The sequence below is a fragment of the Paramormyrops kingsleyae genome, chromosome 9 (genome assembly GCF_048594095.1).
Source record: "Paramormyrops kingsleyae isolate MSU_618 chromosome 9, PKINGS_0.4, whole genome shotgun sequence".
NCBI lineage: Eukaryota > Metazoa > Chordata > Actinopteri > Osteoglossiformes > Mormyridae > Paramormyrops > Paramormyrops kingsleyae.
In genome coordinates this window covers 28,783,066-28,808,324 of record NC_132805.1, presented here as the reverse complement: position 1 = coordinate 28,808,324, position 25,259 = coordinate 28,783,066, and the positions used below count along the sequence as shown (strand labels likewise).

Below are 25,259 nucleotides of genomic sequence, written 5' to 3'. Positions count from 1 at the left end.
TGTTTCGTCCTCCTTGTGAAACTTTTATGGAACCACTTTGAGCTTTCCAAAAGCTACCTGTCGCAGCAATGACAAAAATAAATACTGCAAAATTTAATAAATCTGTGACTCGTTTAAATTAAATTATTGCAAAATAACATTAATGGGGTCGTGGTTTTACTTTTGGTGAACACTCTGTAATCACACTCATCAACTGCCAGATGCTGTTTATTTCTGTTATAACATTTGGTAGATTTCTTGAGACGAAGAACATTAAATGAAAACACACAGTCAAAATGTTAGTGAAGATGAAACCGGACAAACGCGATCGCAGTTCATTTTGTATGCCCTTGTAGACCGTGCATCACAACAGAAAAGAAATAATGCCAACAATGCAAAGACATATAGTGGCGCACTTGTGTTCCATGCTAATGCACCGGATTTTTCATGTAAATAATACGTATCATTTACATGAAAAATACGTGGATGTCTGAATAAAACGATACGTTTAATCGGCTGCAAACTTTTGAGTAATATAATAATACACTTATTTTATATTGAATATAAACCAAGAGGATGATTTTCATTCTAATTTATAGCTTGTTTTATATTATAATGTAGCCAAAATAATTGCACGAATATGATCATTTTAGTAATCAGAATTCCTATGGCGGAGATTCATTGTCTGTATCAAATTTAATGAATTGCATGGTAATTAACAATCACTTTCACAAAACAATGCAAGAAATACAACCATGAATAGCCTTCGACTTAGACTAAAATGTTAACTCGATGTTATTATTTCTTTATTACTTCTATAAATATATATAAAACAGCTACGTAATTTATTTTTATATACTTCCGACAGCGGTATTTGCAGCTCGCGGCTCGTCCGGGCACTTCATCTCCTGGCTCCTGCCTTGAAAGGGTGCGCCGGAGGAGCCGCCTTTTCCGGACTGCATGCACACCAATGGAAAAGTTCACAGCCTGACGAGAGGACGTCACTTCATCTGCAGGCTTACAGGGGCTGCACTGTTAACAGCAAGCGGGGAGAACTGCTCCGCACATGCCGATACGCGTTTACTGATGTCGGCGTCCCCGGCTGCTGTTCATCGTTGTTTATCCCGTGACTCTGCAGAAGGCATATAAAAGGAAATGTGCAGCTTCATGCGAGCGCAGCCGATCTGATCCTCCGCTTTATGCTCTTCTCTGCAGCCTTAAAATAAGCGAGGTTTAGCGAGCGCCACCGTAAGGGACCGTATATAAAGCAGCTCTCTACTGTTTACGCCGGACCGGCTCTTCAGGGAGGTCGCTCTGCTGGCAGTGTTGGTTCCTCAGGACCGGTGCCGGAAAGATGCACCGATTCTCTTTACTTTCCGACCGTGGGACTAGTTAAACTACTTGCTTTCGATAAAGAATAATCTTTATGTATATTTAAGGCATTGTCTCTAAATTCCCACACGGAATATGGAGACGTTTAAGTGACGGCACTATCGGGTCACATAGTGGTAGATGGAAGAGAGGATACGGCTTATTTATCAAAATCGGCCCGATGCGCTTCATCACTCGCCTGATTGGGATAACGAAGTCGAAGACGGTGGGAAGGGCGAGTTTGAAGCGGCAGGGGGCCGCCGGTGGAAGATGGCGGAGTGGAGCAGGCGGATGGGCTGAGGAGCGGAGTTCGGGGCGCTTCGGCTTTACTCAGCGGCACCTGGCCGCGGACCGGAGGACACATGCAAGCCAAAAAGCGCTTTTTCATACTGCTCTTCGTCGGTGCATGCATCCTGCTGCTGCTTCTTATTGGAGGGGGACCGGCGCACAGAAGCAGGACGCACCGCAGTGGCCGTCATCCCGGGCGCTCCTGGCAGCGTTTCTCGGACCCCCTGCAGCCATTCGCGTACCCGGAGCAGCCGGAGACCGATAATCACGACATGCGACGAAGAAGGGATGCCGATCCCGGCAGGTATAAAGGAAAGGAGTGCCGTATGGAGTCATGCTTCGACTTCTCCCGGTGCGAGAGCAACGGCTTCAAAGTTTACCTTTATCCGAGGCAGAAGGCGGATAAGATCTCAGAAAGTTACCAGAACATCTTAGCAGCCATCGAGGGCTCCAGGTTTTACACTCCGGACCCGACGAAGGCGTGCCTTTTCGTTTTGGGTTTGGATACTCTGGACCGGGACCAGTTGTCGCCGCAGTATGTGCCCAGTCTGAAAGCGAAGGTGCAGAGCCAACCTTTCTGGGACGACGGCAGGAACCACCTGATATTCAACCTGTACTCGGGGACATGGCCGGATTACACAGAAGATCTGAGCTTTGACGTGGGCCAGGCGATGGTGGCCAAGGCGAGCATCAGCACGGAGAGCTTCAGACCCAACTTTGACGTCTCCATCCCGCTTTTCAGCAAGGAGCACCCCAGGAGCGGGGGTGAGCGGGGCTTTCTGAAGTATAACTCTATCCCCCCTTTCAGGAAGTACACGCTGGTGTTTAAGGGCAAGCGCTACCTGACGGGCATCGGGTCGGACACGCGAAACGCCCTGCACCACGTCCACAACGCGGAGGACATTGTCCTGCTGACCACGTGCAGGCACGGCAGGGACTGGCAGAGGCACGAGGACGGCCGCTGCGCGCGGGACAACGCCGAGTACGACAGGTGGGTGTCCCGGGACTGGGCTTAAAGTTCTGATTCTGGTTCAGGGTTGGGGTTACGCCGAGGTCTTTGCGTGGCTTTCCAGTGCTGAGAAAGCGTGGCGGTAAATTAAATGTCAATGTAACGGGAGCCTGGACACTGCTGGGTCATGTCTGCAGGGGCCGGGGAAGGTACTGCTTCAGATAAATACTCCGTGTAAAATGTGTTAAAAATCGTCATCATTTGCAAAGGCGTCAGCGAAACTCCGACATGAAGTCTTTGATTACTACTTTTTTTTTTATCTTGTTAACCCTTTCGTGCTGGGTTGACGTCACTGCGCACTATTTCTGATTTAACTGAATATCAAGTTATAACATTTCTAGAAAATGGACCGTGAAACTGCTCTTTACAATATTTAGACAGCAATTTTAGATACAGCTGCCTTTGCTTTCGTCATTGACCTTAGAAGTTTAAAACTTTTACGTGTAGAATAAACAAGCAATAAGCTATATTTTGACCAATACGACAGTAGTCCACAATAACCACAGATGGGAGAATGATTAAAACCATCACGGAAAATTGCATTTTACTGGTGTGTATGTGTGTAAATATTGGACAAAAGGTCCATCTTTTTACACATTCATATGTTTGAGGTGAAATGTAGAGCCGTAACCCTGCGAAAAAGTAAAATAAAAAAGGTAATTTGAGGAAGTTATCGGGGTGGTGCCCCCTAACTAAGGAAGGGCAGCCTGGACTTAACCATAACTCAATCAGCAAAAGGTGCATTAAAAATCTCCAGCCCAAGATCTGCTTAAAATCCGCCCCACGGAAGCTGAAACTAACCCAGTATTTGAAATCCCAGTATACTGTATCTCAAAGAAATAAACCAGTACTTTGCATGACGACCACATTCACCACAGTTAAACGCAATGACGTAACGTAGACGAACACACTCTCTTCCCAGGGTTGCCAACTTTGATCAGCTGGCTGGCGTGAGATTTTCAATTCGAGACTAGTCTGCACACGCATGTATGAAACAGTTTTATTGCCCTGTAAATAGTCTGCAGACCTTGCAAACTATCCCATCGCTTGTGGTGTAGCTAATTTTAGGTTTATAATAGATTAATATAGAATTGCGTGAGAGTTGGCAACCTTGCTTTCCATGTACGTCTGTCTCTGACTTTAAGTGACTAATGATTCAGTATTACTCAGCATTACCAGTCACCATTCATAATAATTAACTTATTTTTCCCCTTACAGTCTGCTGACATGAAAGCAGCCCAAAAAGCCCGCAACCCAGATACCTCCTAATATGTACCCGCAACTGTATTTTCAAAATAGCCCCATTTGAGGTACCGCGCAACTAGCAACTCTGCGTAACCCTAACTTTAACCTCGCTATATAAATGTAAACAATCGGTGAGGTCTGCGCGTGTATCGGCGCGTGCCGCTCTTCACGTGACGTTGACACGCGGTTCCTCTGCTGCCGCCACGTTTTTCTGATGACACCCGTGGGACGCGGTGCGGAGCTCTGGGGGGCGGGAGCCGGTATCGGGGGCCGTGAGCTGCGACTGGAGGCTGACGCTGCACCTGCGGGCAACTCATGTGCACTGCGCTTATACAGTGTGAAGCTCCTTTGTCCCAGTGAGTAAAGACCTTGATTTTATTATACTGTCAATAACATCGCAATGCAAAATGTTTTCTGACACGGAGATCTTTGTCCTGATAATGGCAGGGCTCAGATTGCGTGGGAGGTGTAAGTATGGGCGAGGCTTTTGATGACCTCATAAAGACCATATTTTGTTACCCAGGTCTCTAAAGCTACTGAGTGAGGACTTCATTGTAACATTTAGTTTGATGAATTTATGTCATATAGCATTCTGGTAGGTACCGGCAGGTAAGCACATTGACTGGAGGAAAGTGTGAAATCCAGTGCAAAATGTTTCAGATTCAACTGTTTTCTGTCCATTTTAAATAATTCTGTTCCACAAAATAAAGGATATTCTATTTTCCAGTGTATGCTTCATTACTATGTCTTTAAAAAAAAAATGCAATTATCGGAAATTATTAATTAAAACAAACAATATTCAACAGTATCCAGGTAAATTATTTTTTCAATGATGCCAAAAAGTACTCCACTAAACCAAGTACCAAAATATAGTTTGAAAAATCAAGTTTTTAAGAATATGTGTAATGAAATCCCACAATCATCCACCATAGAAATATGTGTGGCTCAGTGGCCTAGCCTGTGTGCCTGTAATCGCAATGTTGCCGGTTCAAGCCCTGCCTCAGCACGTCTGTGGCTCCTTGAACAAGGCTCTTAACCCCCAGCTTCCTGGGTGCCCCAACAGGTGGCTGCCCTTTGTAGACAGCTTACTCTACAAAAAGCAAGTTGAGGGAGGCGTAAAAAAAAAAAAGGATTTCCCCACGGGGGCAATAAAGGATCGATTATTATAAAGCTAAAAAAAAATGTTAAAGATGATAATTTTTATGTCTTTGGTATCACAATAAAACATTCCATCTAATTAAATTCAGCTTGGGCTAATTTTCCATTTTTATGTGCTGGTACCTAATTCCAGTGCAGATGTAAGTATAGAACTCTGCCACCATTCTGAATAAACAGGTTCTGCCACTTTGGGTCAGCATGGAACCTGATGTAAGACCAATGATGATAGTATAGTGCCAATAGGGACATCAGCATTAATTTGCAGATTCAGTACCTACAGTTGTTGTCTTAGGCCTGTTAAACGGGGCCACTAAACTGAGGCTGAACAAAACCTTACACAGGATATGCTGTCACTACCAGCAGAACACTTCCTGTTAGTTACTCTATGTGGAGTGAAAGTAGCCCGATTACTCGCGTATGTCCCAGTATGACTTCTCTTCCTTAGTTAAATGCATGCTTTAAGCCTCTTCTCACAACTCGGTGGAATTGAGCAGGAGAGAAATTAAAAGTCTAAAATGGCAAACATCACAGGTTTTCATACATTCGTCTTATGGCTTGGACTGGTTCTTGTGAAAACTGTTGCAGTTTAACATGATTTATAATAAGCAGGGCATGTTGCTGTAAGGAATAGGGGCCCCGATAACCATTTGTACTCAGCACATCACTATATATGTGTTCCTGTTACATTATTTAAAGTATATGGATGAGCATTCTGACTGTAGAACAGGGGTGTCGAGGCCGAAAGATCCTTGTAAAGCTTCTGGCTGCGGAAAAGCACTATCAAGTGAGAATCGACATTCAGTGTTTCTGTCACCTGCAGTTCTAGAGAGAAAGACAGTGTTGGAAGGTGTGTGAGAGGAGGTCTGGTTATACAAGGTCACAAGAAGGTCATTTCTGCATGGGGATTCCCACAGACCACAGGGTGGGTTGACCTGTTGGCCACACCAACACCTGTTCTAGTAGGAACCCAGCTTTCCAAGTTGGTCTCCCATCCAAGTACTGGCCAGGCCCAAACCTGCTTAGCTTCATATACAGTACATTACCTTGCCAGAACTGTAGGTGGTATGGCTGCTGATAAGACAGAGAAAGAGGGCAGACATCATAGCTTACATTTGTGTTTGTTTCCAGTGGAGTTTGCATGCAGATTTCACTCACACATATGTTGTTTTTTTAAACCATTAGTATTTACTGGGGGCTAATCATTTTGACTGTAGCAGCTATCCCATTGTTTTCATCGTGAGTGGATTAAAAGTGTCTGGGTGGGGTTGTGCGGCGCTCGCTGATTGAGGGATACTGCCAGGCTGGTGGGGGCCGAAGGGAGACCGCGGCGGGTTGAACAGACAGCTTGCCACCTCTCCGGCACAGCAGTGCCCACATCAAACGTGTGGTGCATGCGCCAAGGCCTGGCGGGCGGCATCCCAGGCGGGGTGTCACCATGACCCTCCGTGGTAAACAGCAGATGGCCGGTGCCCTCACCTTTGCGAGTGACGACGGCTGAAGACGTTTTTTTTGCAGCACGTTGTTTCTGATCTTGGTTCTTTTCCGTGAACCTTTCCATGTGACTCATTTGGAAACATGATTATGAATAAGGGCTTTTCCTGCATCGCTGTGCTGTTTTTCCAGTTAGCCGCTGTTACTGTTAGGTTACCGTGTCTTCTTTGAACCGGCTTTCCTTGAAATGAATGCCGCTTTGGCCTGTTTCTTCCCCCCCCAGCATTCCAGTGATAGGCTCCTCTAGCACCCCGGAGGTCCTGAGCTGCGGGAGCGTTAGGATTTCCTATAGGAAGCCTGGGTGACGGAGATGTCAGCTTAACTGGGGAGTGGGCCCGTCTGTTTATTTAACGAAAGTACATAAAAGCAAAACGCGAAAGCAAAGCTTGTTCTCTCTATTATTCATACAGGCAGGCTTTAAAATTATGCCTCTTGGCGGGTAATTTTGTATCTCAAACGGAATTTGATATGGTAGCGCAGCCTTTTGCCACAAAAGAGAATAACCTGCTGGGATTGTAGAGGGGTCTTTCAAATCCACCGAGGATTTGTCTCTGTTTTAATTCATGTGATTTGTGATTATTTGGGACAATTTCCTTTCTCTAACTAGGACTCACTGTATTCTGAATTGAACATGTGTTTTATATGTAAACACAAACACACAACGAAAGACCACTGTGCTGTCAGACTGGACCTGCTAACATTGTGCTACCACCTGTACTACTCTGTGGGATGGGACTCTCTGCTCCAGGTTTGGAAGCCTTCTCCTTCCTGAGGCGATGTGGCCGCCCTGCACCCTGTCTGTCCATCACGGTAGCTCTGCCATCATGGCCACCTTTGCTCAGACCTGCCTTCTGGTGTTGACTGCATGTCACTTTGCCAGTCACTTCACAAGAATGCCGGTTGGCAGTAACTGCGCATTCAGCATCAATAACACGGCTTTATCTGTATGCAGCCTAACCAGCTGCATTTGTTATTGCTCTGTCTTAATAGTGTGTAAGGTAGAACTGGGGTTTGCTTAAAAAGTAGCATGTTTCCATTGTCAATTTCAGTTCTAGTTATGCTTTGACCTGTAAACAGCGAGGCAGGAAGGTTGCAGCTACGGTTCTGTTTTCCTGCAAAGCGAAACTCCCAAAGGGAGCAGAGTCTCGCTAGGATTGAGGTCCGACCCTTTGCTATGGGCGACCCGGGGCAGTCTTGCCCCCCCATGTTGGTCTCGGGCAAAAGGCCTGCATGACAGACGGCATGACCAGAGCTAGTATCTGGTAGCATTCCTGTATGATTATTTAATGGTTTGTTGTGTATGTGTGTGTGTGGGTTATGTATGTGGGACTTTTAGTCCCCACAATGTGGTAAAAACTTATTTTGACGTTGTGAGGACCATTTTTTTCTGTCCCGCACAAGGGGAAACTTAATTTTATAAAAATCTGTGACTGCAATCAAAGACCTAAAAATGCCCAAAGTCTTCTTTTTGTTTGGTTATTTATGGTCAAGGTTAGGGCTGGGAATGGGTTAAGTCATAGTTGGGATGAGGGTTTTTCCCATAGAAATGAATTGACTGCCTCCACAATGAATACGGAGGTGGATAATTCAGGTCCAGAAAGTAAAAATCCAGAACGAGATTTTGTTTCAACCAACCAGCTGAGTACTCTGTGACTATGACTCTTTATACTTAACTGGTTGGTTGAAACAAAAATTTGGTCTGAATTTGTACTTTCTGTACCTGAACTATTCACCACTGAATCCAACCGTGTGTGTGTGTGTGTGTGTGTGTGTGTGTGTGTGTGTGATCCTTTGGAATTGCTGTATATCTCCTTGGGCAAAGATTAAAGCCTCAAATGAACAAAAATAACCTGTTTTTAGTGCATGATAAGGGGGGACATCAGTGGGGAGGCAGGCTGCCCCCCAAGAGGAGCGTCCCTCCTGTCACAGCACCTGTCTCTAGGGATGTGATGACGGGCCCCTGGGGGCCCCAGACTGGCTCTCTGAATCTCTGTGCTGCTTTCTCCTGCTTCTGTGAAAGACCTCATCACTTTATCTGCCGCACAAGTAAATATGGTTGCCGTTTGGACTCTGATGAAATACGGAGATTTTCTGGGAGCCGAAAGCAAGTGAGACGGTTCCCCGAATATCACACAGGAGCCGTGATGAAGTGGACCAGTGTGCCGTGGTGCTGCTCAGCTTTCCCCCGGCGTGTCATCCGGACCATAACATCCATTAATTAGCCGTGTCGTCTGGAGAGTTACACTCATCCTCTTTCTGTGGATCCCCAGGGAGGAAGTGAACTTTGCCCTGTGGTTTTGTGGGCTGAACCAAGGTTTCAGGCTATAAAATGAACACTGATGCTAATTCTCAGGCTGTGCCTTTTGGAGCATCACCTCTTATAGTTTGAAAGGGTAAAAAATGCTGAGCATGACCTACCTGACTTCTGTAAAAGCTTAATTTTTTTTCAAATCAGATTCTCACAGAGTTTGAAGAAATTGCCTCCATTTCTGCCTCTTCTTATTCGTACTTCATAATACTTCCACCATAATTTCCCTGAAAGGTTCTATTTTTAAATATGCTCAGACGTTATCGTACTGACCAAGAGGTGGGTAAGATGAAGCCCTTTGACCTTGTACTTTTTCAGATCAACAATCACAATTCCTCTTGAGGAAGCTGGGAGCAAACTATTTAACATTAAAACCTCTCACAGACATGTCTTGTCTGATTTTCTGTCATCCTGCACACTGGCAAATTAATATCTTTTCTGTGTAATTTTAATTAATCTGGCTGCGGAGTAGTTCTGCAAACCCCTGATCTTGGTTGAAGGAGCAGCTTCAGATCCATGTGAGCTTCTGTGGTTGCTAGGCAGACCCCTTTGTCCAGGGTTTGGGGTGACTTGGCATGAGAGCCTCAGACGGAGTGTGAGATGGACGGATTGAGAGGGGGCTCTTCACTGCTGTTTTTATTTCCAGTTTAGCTGGGGTGGGGTGGGGGGGGAGGGGCGACGCAGACAAATTGGAGAGCTGCCTTGTGGATGTTAGGTCTGGCTGCCATGGGGACATCATGAGAAATGAATTCTGGAAAGTGCTGGTGGCTCTGGGGCACTGCAAAGCGCGTTTACTTTCTCCAGCCTCGTTATAGATGGAAGGAGGGATAAAGGAGCGCATGCTGTGTGCCGGAGAGTCTGCCACTGGCAACCCAGGAAGCACAGACATCCTGCTTATCCATCGCCCGCCTGGATCCGCTCTTTTGTTATCATTTTTTTTGAATTTCTCATTTGTGTTTGCCCAGAAATGTCAGCTGCATGCCTGTGGGCAGCCGCTCTCTCATGTCGTCTGACTTTCAGGGTGTCTTATGCCCCCACGGTCTACCTGCAGAGCACCCCCCCTCTCTGTATCATCATTTACGGGATCTCAGCTGTCGCTTTGTCACCAAACATTGTCCGTTAAGCGATTTTAGCTTTGTGCCGGTTTGTAACATACGGTGTTTCTTATTTGTGAGGCTCTGGAATATAGGAGCAGCCCTTTTGAAAGCACACGCCCTTCACCAAGGTTCTAAGCTGCATTTGAGGGCAGTAGGATGTCAGCATGCAGCCGTCGCCCCGGTGCTGCTCCTACATGATATGTTTATTTGGTGTCGAGCTTCCCCTCCTGATACGGCCTCCTGTGTGTTTGTATATATCCAGGCACAGGGGGCGCGACGGGCTTCTCACACCGCTTTGCCATTTCACGTTTAATATGCCATATATCCATTTGGCCCCTCCCCCCAGACTCGCCGACCCCTCATCTTTTTTTTACCATGAAACCTCAGTTGCTAAATTTAGCTGCTCCACTGTTCCCTGAAGGCCAGAATCTAGTTTTTAACACCAGGTTGTGAATGTACTGTGGAGCAGAGGTTAGGGCAGCTCACGTGGTTTGGTGGTTCTGTTTCCACCTGGGTGGTGCGTGCGTGCATGTGTGTGTGCATGTGGGTCTGATAGGAATGAAGCTAAACTGGCGATCCATAGGCCTAGATCACTATTCGAATGATCAGACTCCAAACGCGGCTCTGCCTTGTGCATCAAATCGCCGGTGAAATCAGCCCGTTATTTGAGTTGCTGTCTGATGCTGGAGTGTCAGGATCTTCACGCTTCAGCCCCCGTGTGGGGGCCCTCTCTGGTTATTCTGTTGCGTGTTTCCAGACGGGGAATGCCGTATCTGCAGAGACAAGGAGAACTACTGTCTTTTGCTGAAATTGCCAGTTGTCCTTCCATGCATGCAGACCTTGCATGTTTTTCACCGGGAAAGTGAGGAGATGAAACTGTTCATCTGGATTTCAGCTATAGAGATAATATCATGTCTTTTTTGTATTATTTAGCGCCAATATGACCTCTAAATAAACAGTGGGGAACAGTTTGCATTTCATCTCCATCTTCTGCATATCTCCATATCTCGTGAGTGAGGCTCTTGTCACAGGGGAGGTGATTTTTCTCACTTGTGGAGAATTATTGTCCACATAAAAAAAGCTGCTAAATATTTTGAACATGGAGAGTTGAAGCTACAATTTTGATCTTAAAATGTGATGAAGCCATGGTCATACAGCAGACTTTCCTCCGCCACCTTTACAGGTCACCCCAGGCAGCCAGAGAGGTCTCCTGCATTCTCCTGTCCCTACTTTTAAAGGTCTGTTTGTGCCCTAAGACGGGGAACATTCAGATCCTTTTCTTTTAGCTTCCTGTACGCGTGGGCAGGTCTGCCTGAGGCAGTTTTAATGGTGCCTTACATCGCGTTTTCCATTGCGTTTAGGTTCTGGTGTCAGGAGGCCCTGTAGTCTTGGAGCTCCAGGAGAACGGGCAGTGTGTCAAAGTAACACATTAAGGTGCAGTGCCTGGCTAGAGTTAGCCGGCAAGCCCGCGGCCCATGCAGCTATCTGATTCCACCAAAGCGGAGTACAGGGGATCATTAGTGAGAAGTCCTGCTATTTGTGGGGGGGGGGGGGGGGCTGTCAAGCAGAAAAACTAACAATGAGTAAAAATGAGCTGGCTATGTTTTTCTCATGAGTATTATTTAGCCTTTTAACTTGGCAGTAAAACTAAATACATTATAAATAATAAAAGTAGTTTCTAAACAGTACAATTCTGCAGTTTCTCTTTTGTATTAATAGTAGCAATGCAAGAGTAACTGTCTTAGCTGACATTAATGAGAGAGCGCATGATCCTGTTAGAAATGGCTGCAGGCTTAATTGGGAGAGGATTCTGCAGGTGCCTCCTTCGCCCGTACGGATTCCCGGGCCTGAACATGCCACCTTCAGCCTATGGGTCGCTTGTGGGTCATCTATCATGAAAAAGTACAGCAGCAATAGGAGGTGATACCGGAGATTAATGTCAAGTCAAGGGTCAAGTGGCTCTTTATTGTCATACCGTCTATATACAATCCACAGTGGCACGTACAGTAATACTGCTCCCCAGGACTGGTGCAGCGTACACACACACACACACACACAGTGCTGCCAAATTTGGTCAGCTGGCTGGAGTGAGATTCTTCAGACAAGTCTGCACACGCATTTACATGTATGTAACAGTTTTATTACCTTGTAACTGTTCTGTTCAATGCTTCTGATGTAGCTAATTTTAGGTTTATAATCGATCTAATATAGATTTGCCATAAGGTTTCAAGTGAGTGTGACGCCAGACGCGTGACAGTTGGCTGCCCTGTATCCATAAAGTGCGGAGCCTGTAAACAAGACAATGCATTTTTATATTGTCTATAAAAATAGACAATATACTTACACTAAGACAGGGGACCTAGGGGTACCCACACACACACAGTATTACATATACAGTGGTGACTGTAGAAATAATAAATACAGCAGATGTAACAATGCAGATGTGACACAGATGTTGGAGAAGGTGCAGTGTGGGGCAGTGTTCACTGGATAAGGTGGCTAATGCTGATGGTAAGCCAGGTTTATAACGGGGCCGGTAAAGAGTTCAGCGTTCTAACAGCTTTGGGGAAGATTGTTTTTCTCCAAACTTTCTCCGCCTTTTCATTTAGCCCTTTTTCGAGTGCTTTCTGATTTCCCCATTCCTCTTAAATGTAGCTCAGGCTCACTGCGTCTTAGGGGTGCTTCTCCTAATAAGCCGCTAATCTAATGAAAGCGACTCTCCAGTTTCCGTGGCGCGCTCTCATTGTCCCGGAGGCTGGACGGTCCACTTTGATTTACCACTCAGTCGGCAGCAGTTATTATTGTCAGGCTTTGCCCCGAAATCCTACCGGGATGCTCCTGTCCGAAAATGAAAATAAATAAATCCTCTAACTGTGAAAGAATGAAATTTGTAAGCTGTTGCGTAATTCATATCAGTTGTGGAAGGCTGCATAAACTGAGAGTTATGGGAGAAAAAAAAAGTTTAAAAATCCAATTTTCTTGGTTTTTGCCAAATAAATTGAATGTGTGTGCTGTTGAATCCCAGTTCAGCAACTCGGTGCCTGTTCATTCTGCTCACGTGGGAGTGATACTGACCTCTCCTTGGTGCCACTGTGCTCCTGAGCTTCATAATCTCCAAACTTTGCTGCTTTTTTCAGAATTTAAATGATTTGTGCCTTTTTACTCTTACAGTTCTGTTAGTCCATAATCTGGCCGAACACTCTTCACTTTTCTCAAATCCCACCTAGTAGCTGCTCTCATCCATATCTGCTGCACACTTGGTCCTCACAATCTGTGCGTCTTGTGGATTTCTGGAGCATCAGACCTTTCGTTTATGATTTCCTCGCTTTATTTCCCCTCAGTGAGGACTCCTTTATCCCAGGCTGTCCTTCTCCTGCTGCCAAACTCACCAGCTTTATTTTACCCATCCTTAAAAGGCTTCTCGATCTCTCAAATCTCACAAACCCTTAAATCACTCAATTACATGCCTGTGCCATCTGCAGTCCACTTTCATAATTCTGTTCTTGACCTTCCTGCAAGTAGATTTAATTCCTCTCGCTCTCTGAAATAACTCTTTTTATTTCTCCCCAACACTGTCTCCATTCTCCCTGAATGTGATGGACAGTTAAACTCCTACACTCCCCTTATCCTCCAAAAGTTTCCTTTAGAGCATCAGGAGGTGAATGGGGTATTGTGTGGTTGTCTTGGCACTGTTCTAAAATGAAAGTTATTTCTGCTCTTTCATCCCCATCTCTTTTATTTAGCTCCGGTTCTTTGGACTCGTGTGGCACTCGCGGTGGGAGCCATGCTGCCTTAATCGTGTTCAGCATGCCAGTGAGATTCCTCAGTGAGCATCATAAACAAATAAGGAGCTGGAAGGTGGAGAGAGGTGCCTTCTCTAATGGCTTCCTGGAGGACTGGCTGAAGCAGCTGAGGAGATGGGGACACGGGTGCCTCTGTTACTATCAGGAAGAGCAAACGAGGGTTTTATGTGGTTGCTGCTCATTTTCCCCACTCCTCAGTTTATGCAAGAACAGGGTGTCCGTCTCACTGGGAACTGGATGATCTCGCTTTTTGTGGAAGTCCAGTTTAACTCGATTTGCTCCTGTATTATGGGAGTCGTGTAGGATTGAGTTTAATAGGTGGGGAGTCCTTGGATTGCAAAGTTTACTGGGTTACATCACACACTAACTGGGAAGATGCCCGTTCCCCCCTCCCACGTTCTCCCCACCTTCTTGTTCCGACTTCCCAACCATATTTTTGTGACGTTTAGCCATATTTCATATCATCATGTCTGTGGCGTGGGGGTCTTTAGGTGGGCTCTGTAGACTGCTACATCAATTCCCTGTTAGTTAAATGTGGGGTGCTGGTCAGTTTGGACAAGTACCAGCATTACAGACATTGGCAAGGTTTTGTAGCACGTAAGGGGACACTTTTAAGGGACCGCCTGAAGACCGGGATGAACAATGAGTTTTAAAATAAACTGACCTTATACCAAAGGTCGAAGTCAGGAATATACCACCTAGCTGCATGTTGTTGCCCTTGTACATTCAGATTCTGATTCAAACAAGGATGAGGATTGCAGAGCTCTTAAAGGTGAGCGTCACTGGGTTGTCCAGTAGGGGTGTAACTGTAGACAAAAAACACGGTTCAGTACGTAACTCAGTTTTGAAGTCACGGTTCGGGACGTTTTCGGTACAGCAGGGGTAAAAGAAACAAAACATAAATTGCTTCTTTTTTCTGGGATTATGTCAATACTGCTGCAACATACTAAAAAAACTAAAATTTGCTTAAGTAAATCCATCCATCCATTACCTTCCGCTTGTCCGGGGTTCGGGTCGCGGGGGTAGCAGCTTCAGGAGATACCCAGACCTCCCTCTCCCCAGCTACCTCTTTACAGCTTAAGTAAATCATAAATAAATATTCTCTCAAGTAAATTAAAATAAATATGCACATGTAGAAAATTAACTGTACCTGATCGGTGCTGTATTCACATTAGCAGCTTTCAGCTTCATATTAGAATTGTGCAACACAAATATTGTCTCAAAGAATACAAAGCATAACAAAATATCATTATGATGCAGCATTTTAAAAATACCCGTGCTGTACTTGTATTCATATTAACATCTTCCAGCTTCACATTAGGACATAAGTGTGCATGCATGGTGGCTTCATCCTCCCCTTTCCAAATGTCGCCCGGGGGAAACATAAACAAACACAGTAAAGAGACACCAATCAATTTGCCAGGGACCGGAATCAGCTGATTTTCAGCGTGTTTAGCCCGGACCGGAGACTGGCCAGTCAGTCTTATGTATTTCGATACCGAAACCAGTCCATTTTACGCATGCACCACATCGTACACACAGTGCTGCATGCACACTCGGGGTCACATTCTAACATGCCGTTAATGTGGAAATTCTTCAATGTGAGGGAAGAATTGGAAAATTGGCCAAGGAAATTGCAATCGGTGCATTTCTAGGACAAAGGTTCCGCATTTGCTGGATTTGTTCGGTACAACCGAATCAATCCGAAAGTCCCGTACCGAACATTTTCAGTATGAATACGTGTACATGTCCATGTAGTGTTGAGTCATTTACCGTAGACAAAGCCAAATTCTACTGGTGATGTGTTTCATGAGAAGCATTTGTCTTTACTTTGAAAGCTGATGAATGGATGTTTGAAGACTAAGTACTCAATCTTATGAAAGCTGTTAATGTCGTGGCATTTTGATGTGTGAAGGAGACGCGTCAGATTATCCTCGCTCAGTTTTCATGCCTGGGTGCTGTGTTTCAAAATAACACCTCTAATTGTGCTAAATGGGCTACTTCGTTAAGAAACTCGTGAGCTGTAGAGAAGCTTTGACCTTTACAGACTGCTGGATTATCATGATTTTCTCTCCAGAATGGTTGGCAGGGAGAATGTCGCAGGGGCACCCACCACGTTACTATGGGACTGTTTCGTCAGTGTAGGTAGGCCGAGTTCCCGTTCTTCCCCTGAGCTGGTGAATGGTGGCGCTGCTGTAAGCAACAGTCTTCCTGTCTCCCCCATATTACCTTTTAATGGTTATCTTTGTGCATACAGTACATTTAAATGCCCATAGTTGCAATGTTGTGTAACAAGCTGTGTCCGTGACTGAACTTGGACCCGAAAAGTCTGCTTTACGGTGCATCTGGCACGTTAATAACAGTGAATCGTACGCTGGAGCCGACATGTTAAAATGAATGTGCCGGTGTTCCCATGCCTAGGGGCTGCATGTGTGAGAGAGATACAGCACCAGTCACACTGAACACACAAAGTTGCCTACAAAGGAGTGTGATAGTGACCCGGGCACCTGACCTAAACACAGCAGAAATGGTTTTGGAGAAGTTTGACCAGAATGAAAAGTAGTCAGCATATATGTGGGACCTCCTCCAGGACAGCTGGAAATGCATCCCAGGAGGCCACCTCATGAAACTGGCATAGAAGAGACAGTAGGGTCAGCCAGTCCCTGGGGCAATTGGGGTTAAGGGCCTTGTTCCCGGGCCCAATGGTGGCATCACTTTGCTGACCACAGGATTTGAATCAGCATCCTTCTGAGTCCCAACCCATTGAACCCCCCCCCCCCCACCTCCTCACAAATACATTTTTTGTTTAATACTTTTTTGATCAGTGCGTAATTCCATATACAGTGGTACCTCAGAACTCGAACTTAATCCGTTCAGATCCGGATCGAATCCTAAAAAGTTGTGATCGAATTTTCCCCATAAGAAATAATGGAAAACCAATTAATTGGTTCCCGGCCCAAAAAAATTACACCTAAATATGTTTGTTTTTTTTAGCATTTAAACACAAAGTGAACCAGATAAAACAAGAAGCGCATATATTGTACTAAACACATCTAAGCACATTTATCAAAACAGTAATTTGTAAAGTAATAAAATAAACGCATCCAAACAATGTGTAAAGTTAAAGAAAAAACAATGTGTCCTGCCCCGATCGTCCACTCCTTCCGTGTGCCACGCCCCCTCATTAACCCCGTGTGGAATCCACGTGTGATTGTCTGTTTTTGGTTGTTGTCATTATTCCTCTGTATTTAGTCTGCGTTTCAGTTTGTTTCCCCAGTCCGGTCATTGTATTGTCCGTCTGCGTTTTGCCTGCCTTACCTGTAATTAAACCCCATATTCCCCGATACCCTGACGTCTGTGCCTTTGTCTCTGTTCCGTCCCCGCTGGGCACGATGATATTATAATTAAATGTATTAATGGTTTATTATTAATGTTAAAATAATTAATAAGAAGTCTTTTTTTATGTATTTTATTATATAATAATAATTACTGTTACTGTCTATCATTGTCTAAATGTATTTTTACTGTCTAAATATTTTTATTCAGCAAGTGTAAACATGCACGATGCTATCACAGCGAATGCGAGGTTGAGACTAAAGCGTTACCCTTTGTTTCCGCTGAGAGACGTGCCGCGTGACTCATTTCCCCACGCGTACAAGTTATCTTAGGTCGGCGTTCACGGTTTGACTCCTGAGATTCAGATCAAGTTCTAGGTAATTTTTTTTCGAACTGGCTGCTTTGACTTTTAAGAAATTCGACTTCTAATGAGTTCGAGAACTGAGGTACCACTGTATGTGATTTTATAGTTTTGATGTTTTAGTAGTTATTCTAAAATGTACCACATAATACAAATTAACCTTTTTATTAGTGGGCGTGTCCAAACTTTTGACTGGTGCTGTGTAAGTGTAGCCCTGTGAGAAGGTGAGGCCTGGCGTGTTACTAGACATCTGCGTGACCTTCTCGCTCCCCTTGTGCATCTTGTTACGATTCTCTGCTTCTCCGGTGTCAAGATGCTTATCTCCCCTGTACAATAAGACCACGGATGTGAAAGGTAGAAGCTCCGGAAATGCTGCGCTTCTTAATCCCTTGTTGGGCCAATTGTGTCGCATTCCTCCCCGTCTCATTTTCTCATAATCCCAGAGTGGATCGGCGGATTGGCAAGGTGCTGATCAGCCAGTGTGGTACTGCCGCTGCCAATGGGGTGTCTCCTGAGAACTTTTACTCATATTGTGGTGATACACTAATTTCACACCTTAGCTGTACAGTCAGCTGGGACTGGGGGGCACAGGGATATTCCTAACTGACCACGACCCCACAGTCAAGCTGCAGTGCCGGCTTGGCTTCTTGCTTAACGATCTTCATCGGCATTGTCCCTGTTAGTCACAATGAGCAGTGATTAAATATTAGTTCTCCGCTGCAGGAGGGGTGTGGATGGTGTGCGCTTACCTCTTTCCTTAGGGCAAGGAACCCTGCTGCGATCTGGAGTGGCTGTTCTTAGTGATGGAGAAAATAATGCTTTGTGAACCTTGGTTTGCTTTGGGGTATGCTTGGTGACCTTTTTTGAACAGAGAGCACCATCTAGTGGGGTTAAAAAATACAGCAAATGGTTCATGAAGCATAATTTTGTCCATCTGTAGCTGCTCCTTTGGTGCTGTAGTGAGAGTGGGGAGGGCACCTGAGAATGAAACACTCAACGAAGCTCCCCGGACCCTCTGGCAGACTGCTGAGACCCTCCGCCTTGGCATTAGGGGTGTCATGGGCCTGGCTGAATGAAGTGGAGCGTGCCTCGTTTTACAGTTGCCTTGGTGGGGTGTGACGGGGTGAGGTGGGGTGAGACTGGGTGAGGTGGGGCGTACGTTAGCAGGTAGACTAGTAGAAGGGCAGCTGCATTCGCCGGCACTGTCGGCGTGGTCCAGATCAAGCTAACAGCTTGATGAGCACTAGGCTGGTTCACACTCACGCTAAGGCTGCAGTCTGGAACCTTGAATCATCAGTTCCCTCTGATGAATGTAAGTGATACGCAGGTTATGCCTTCAGCAGGTAAACGGAAAGGGACATTTGGGATTACATACACACACGCACCCGCAGCTTTGCTGTTTGTTTTTGTGGGAAGTTAATGGATAACATTGCTAGAGCAATTAAAATCCACTATGTAGAAAATGTATCCAAATATATAAATGTCCTAAATGATGCTGAATATTTATAATGCGGCTTTCTGTGTGCATTGCTGTCCCTATGACCCAATTTGTTTGTTTTGGGTTGTTCATTATAGGACTTCACACCTTAGTAATAAGTGGCTTTTGTTTCTTTTTTCTAAATAATTTCATAGCTGTTAGTTGAAATCCGCTCCCAGGAAGTCACTATCTCAACTGATGTTGTTTTTTGTCATAGAACAAGGGCTCGAGCTGTACTGAGATAATATGTGTAATATATATAAGGCCCCCCTACTCTCTCTTCTGTGTAGTTTTGCTCTCGTAAAGGTAACTGTACTTGCTGTATATGGGCACTCTGAACTGCCGCATTCCGGTCCCCATCTGGACCAGAGCATGATAATCTGGACCACGCGATGGATCCTCCCCTTTCACAATAAATGTTCTCGTTCCCCCTCCCCCACCACCCGCTTGAAAAACTTGACCACTTGCATAAAAAGGATTCATGGGAAATCAAAGATCACATCTTCACAGATATAAGTCACAGGATCACAGATGGTATAAATGCTGAATGTGATATTAATCTCTTGGATTCACAGGAGATGACAGTGAGGTATGACAAATGCCTGTACTTTGCACAGGACACATTTATTTCCCATTTTCTAGAAAAAACAGACCCCCTTTTCAATATAATGTGCATGTACTGTAATATACTATTTCATTTTGATCAATGGGCTACGCTCTGGTAGTGAACATGGTGAGGTCAGCTGTACCCTCTGTATGTGAGTTATGTATGCTTATATACCCCATGCTACAAATAAACACTCACATGCAAGACCTAAAATCCAAAAGCAAAAAAAAAAAACACTTTTCAGCATTTTTTTCCCCCCCCCGAATTCCAGTCATCCGTTTCCCAATGGGAAATGCTTGAGAATCGGGGACGTGTTTTATTCCTGTGGTGTTGTACTTCATCTGAGCTGAGAGGTGTAAAAAATGCATGAAATGAGCTGCTTTGTGGGTTCAGCAATTCGCAAGCACTGCCTAACCTGCTCACAGCAACTGCTGACAGATCGTGGGCAGAGCCTGATGCTGTCAAGTAGGGCTGTGCGATATGACCAGACTCTCCTATCCCGATATGTCGTCTTATATCCAGATAACGATATATATCATGGCTGTACCTCGTATTTATGGATGTTTTTCTTTACATTAGCTGCGGTAGGAATTGGACAAAAATCTGCAAATGACAAGGAGCGAGGTCACAAATGTAACGCGATCTACAAATGGATGGGAAGTGATCCACAAATATGCAAAACCCTTTCAAGTGTATAAATTGCTCCGTATTTCTGTGGATGATTTTACACAATACAAATAAAAATACATATTTGTGGATAGTGATGTATTTGTGATTTTTTTTTCTACAGATCAGCTGCGATATACGGAGCCCCTAAGACAGGGGTGAGCAATCTTATCCAGAAAGGGCCTTTGTGTATGTGGGTTTTCGCTGCAGCTCCCTAATTAGATTACTAATTAGAGGACTAATTGGCTGAAGAGTTCTCACACCAAAAACCTGGATACACACCGGCCCTTTGTGGATAAGATTGCCCATCCCTGCCTTAGGGATGGGCAGGAAAGAAAATTTGAGTTTTCCGTTCCCTCGCTGTACTTTTCCATCACTAATAATACTGTAACTGTACTGTTTAAAGTACAAAAGACACAATTAATGGACTAATAAGTAAAAACCTAAACAATACAGACGTGTCCAGTTCAGTTTGCTTTAAGCATTAAACCCTGAAGGCTACAATGCACACCATGTAACTTTCATGTGTGTCTTTATACGTATTTATTAATTATTTCATGGTGTCCATTCACTTACTATAAACAAGACAGGTGGGCTATTGAACGTGCAGTGCACATGCAAACATTGAAACATTAATTAAAATTCGCCCCAAAAAATCTGGAAAACCAAGGGGTGTTGCTTGCTTTTGTTGAAAGATATTATGGCTGGAAAACTGAATATAAAGCTGACTTTATCGAAGTGTCACGGTTACCCACTTTTGGGTAAACCTTCCTGGTATTCTCCCTTGATAATCTATGTGAGGATATCGGATCTGTTCTAAAATATTCCAGAAAGCGGGTTCGAGTTTAAACCTTCACTACAACACCGCGGTAAAGTTAGCTTTATATACAGTTTTCCAGCTGTAATATCTTTTAATGTTTATGATATTTTTCAGTGTTTGTGTGTGCACTTCACGTTCAGTAGTCCAACGGTCTTGCTTCAAGTCACTGGCGGTGAATGGACACAGTGCAATTATCATCATAAATATTAAATACTAAGTTACACGATGTACATTGTCCCCCATTTTTTAATGCTTAAAGCACACTTTACAGGACATGTCTGTATTATTTTGTTTTATGCATGCAGTCACGTTGCAGAAAGTAGCAAGTGGGCAAGTATAGTGGGATAACAAAACTATTGCGAGTTAACATAAAGCTATTTCAAAAGATATTTTCCCACCTAGAGTTATTAGGGGCTCCGTAACGGTTCGAACTGGACAAATGTAACGCAACCCAGAAATAGACAGGATATGCTTCACAAACGTGCAAAACACATTTCACATCGCTCTCTATATTTGTGGATACAGTATGACTTTTCACAAATTAAAAAATACATATTTGTGGACAGTTAAATATTTGTGGATCATGGTACATATTTGTGAATTGCCTACTGTGGGTTACAAATAATAAAGTCCAATAAAAACTTCCATACAAATGTCACATCCCATGTGGTGGCGTATAACCTTGTAAAACTGTCATCCGAATGATGTAGTAATGTTGCCGTAAACAGTGAATTTTGCAACACCATGAAATAAAGGACAGGGCATAATATGAAATGATAGACATTTTTATTTTGTCATCCAATATACTATATATTGTCATTGCACAGCCCTACTGTGGCAGCCCTTGGGACACCTCAGCCATCCGGGCCCTGCTCCTAGAAGTCATCAGTTTACGGCCCCAGTAACTGACGGCCAAGTGGATCTCTTACCGAAAGGTGCACAGAGTGGTGTGCTCGTCCTGGTGTGGGCAATGTCCCGATGCACAGAAACCCTGACTATGACAGAGAATGATGTGCTGGTGTGGGCAATGTCCCGATGCACAGAGACCCTGACTATGACAGAGAATGATGTGCTGGTGTGGGCAATGTCCCGATGCACAGAGACCCTGACTATGACAGAGAATGGTGTGCTGGTGTGGGCAATGTCCCGATGCACAGAGACCCTGACCATGACAGAGAATGGTGTGCTGGTGTGGGCAATGTCCCGATGCACAGAAACCCTGACCATGACAGAGAATGGTGTGCTGGTGTGGGCAATGTCCCGATGCACAGAAACCCTGACCATGACAGAGAATGATGTGCTGGTGTGGGCAATGTCCCGATGCACAGAGACCCTGACTATAACAGAGAATGATGTGCTGGTGTGGGCAATGTCCCGATGCACAGAGACCCTGACTATGACAGAGAATGGTGTGCTGGTGTGGGCAATGTCCCGATGCACAGAGACCCTGACCATGACAGAGAATGGTGTGCTGGTGTGGGCAACGTCCCGATGCACAGAAACCCTGACCATGACAGAGAATGGTATGTTCGTGTGGGCAATGTCCCGATACTCAGCAAGGCGCTTAACACCAATTGCCCCAGGGACTGGTTGACCCTACCGTCTCCTCTATGCCAGTTTCATGAGGTGGCCTACTGAGATGCTTTTCCAGCTGTCCTGAAGGAGGTCCCACATATATGTTGAGCACTCATTGGCTGCTTTTCTTTCACTCTCTGGTCAAACTCCTCCAAAACCATTTCTACTGTGTTTAGGTCAGGTGGCCGGGTCATCTTCTTTGTAGGTGACTTTACATGTACAAACTTTAACTGGAACTGTATCTCAATTACAGAGGAATGATGTAATAGGCACATTGTGATTGGCATGGTAACTGGCCATCTTAAAGTGCTAATTGCTGGAACTGAATGATGTTAGCAAACACATCGTGCTTAAAGCCTTTGTTAGTATGCTAGCAGACTGTAACAGACTGTATTCATTTTGGCATCACAAATCTGTTAAAGTAATGCTCCTGATATCAATCCTTGCTCAGACCTGTCCTGCTCTAGTGGCTGTGTGAGATTAAAGCAAGTGAGGATGGCTTCAAGAATCAGGCCTGGACCGGATCCTCCCTTGCTCTTCCTGTGCAGACCCGCTAGAGGGGACATCCGGTGTCCAAAGTGTTGCCAACTTTGGTGAGCTGGCCGGTGTGAGATTTTCAATTCGAGGCAAGTCCGCACACACATGCACACGCATTTACATGTACGCAACAGTTTAATTACCTTGTAAATAGTCTGTAGGGTTTGCAGACTACCCCAGTGCTTTTAATTTTAGGTTTATAATGGGATTATATAGTAGATTTGCCTTAAGATTTCTGGCGTGAGTCAGAAAGCGTGTCACGCCAGATGCGTAAGAGCTGGCAACCTTGCTGTCTGGGCGGATTATCTTGCCATTTCCGTGTGGCAGACGAATTGCACCCAGGCTGTCAATACGGAGATAAGTTGAAAAGGATGTGTGCAGGGAACGAGTCCTGCTAGGCACTCGGACTCCCCCGCCTTCTTCCTCAGCCTCACGATCCAGGATCATCTGAACACCTCCCTTTCTCCACATCTGTCCGTCCATTAATTCTTAAATAAAATGTCTGCTGCAGAAGAAACCAATGCCGGCTTTGCGGTTATTTTCTGATAACATTAGAAGTTTTTCCCACTGTGGGGAACGTTTTGCAAATAATTTTTTTTCCCCCCAAAAGCACGATGCGATCATGTGATGGTATCTCCTTCTTGTGTGTTGTTTATAGATGAAGTGTCCTTCAGCAAAAGTTTTTTGAAATAATGATGAAACCTCAGCGTATGAATCAATATGGAGGATCCCCCTGAGGCAAGCTGGGGGTGTGTGCTTTCTTTGTGCTGTAATTATATTAATTAACCTCAGGTCATGCGGCGCTCTAACGATCCAGGAGATGCTTCTTTGAGCCGCAGTAAATTTTTTATGAAGCCTTTTGAACTTCTGGTGGATTTTTTTTGCCTTTTAAACTGCTCCATTTACAATAACATTGCAGTGTTAGATTAATCCTCCATGTTTTCGGTAGCTTTATTTATTTTGCAGATCTACGATAATATTGTTTGTTTTAATTAAAAACCCGTGAGTGTCGTTTCAAATGTAAGTCTGTGGTGGTGTGTGTGACTGAGTGTGAGTGTGAGTGTGAGTGTGAGTGTGACTGAGTGTGAGTGTGAGTGTGAGTGTGTGTGAGTGTGTGTGTGAGTGTGTGTGTGAGTGTGAGTGTGAGTGTGCTCTTTTTCAGAAATTCTTACAGAATAAAACATCAGAAGAATTGTCTTCACACCTCCCTAGCACTGAATATATATACTCTTCTCATCTGTCCTAGATTGAAAGCCTAACGTGTGTGTGTGTGTGTGTGTGTGTGTGTGCAGTTAAAATACACACACATGCACAAACACACACACACACACACATTAAGGACGGTAGAGACACTAAGAGAATGGGAAAAGGTGCAGAAAAATGCTTGACTGCTGCTACAATATTTTTAATTTATTACAAAAACTAAAAGCAATTCTAAAGTATTTTTAATATATCAGAAATACATTTCCCAATTCAGATTGATAAACATAAAAAGATTTTATATTATAGCAAAAAGAGTGCAATCGACAGTTTGATAGCCATGAAACATAAAGCACGAGAATGTGACCATCTGTGTTGCAGCTATAAGGTCAACTGCTATGAAGGTCAAATCACAGCTACAGTAAACAGCGGAGGAGTTGGTAAGGCTGATTACACTGATGACTGATCAGTCTCCACAGCTAGGGCCCCCGCTTGTGTGTTTGAAATCTACACGTATGTGTGTGTGTGTGTGTGTGTGTGTGTGTGTGTGTGTGCGCGCGCGCACGCATGCTTCAATACCTTGGCTCTAGCTATATGGAAAGTACCTGAATGGATGTATTGAATGCATTTATTATCCTGCTGGCATATCCACACTTTATGTTGTTCAATCCCCTTTAGTCCGGAGGACGTGGCGTTCATGATTTCCAAAATGAATTTGAGATTTTTATTTGTCAGGCCACAGGACAGTTTTCTATTTCGCCTTATTCCATCTTAAACGAGCTCAGGCCCAGAGAAGTCAGCAACGTTTCTGAATCATGTTTAAATATGGTTTCTTCTTTGCATGGTAAAGTCTCATCCTGCATTTATGGATAAAGCAATGAACTGTGTTCACAGACAGTGGTTTTCAGGAGTGTTCCTGAACCCATGCGGT

General features: G+C 44.6%; 1 protein-coding gene across 2 annotated transcripts in view; it reads left to right on the top strand.

Annotated features, from left to right (window-relative positions):
• The first annotated feature begins 976 nt into the window (after positions 1-976).
• LOC111844061 (exostosin-1b-like) overlaps positions 977-25,259 on the top strand; it is a 53,035-nt gene continuing 28,752 nt past the window's right edge. For both annotated transcript variants that reach the window (XM_072716731.1, XM_072716730.1), the window contains exon 1: positions 977-2,629. In XM_072716731.1, the coding sequence (XP_072572832.1) occupies positions 1,713-2,629 (917 nt within the window). In that variant the 5' untranslated portion in view covers positions 977-1,712. The remainder of the gene's footprint in view (positions 2,630-25,259) is intronic.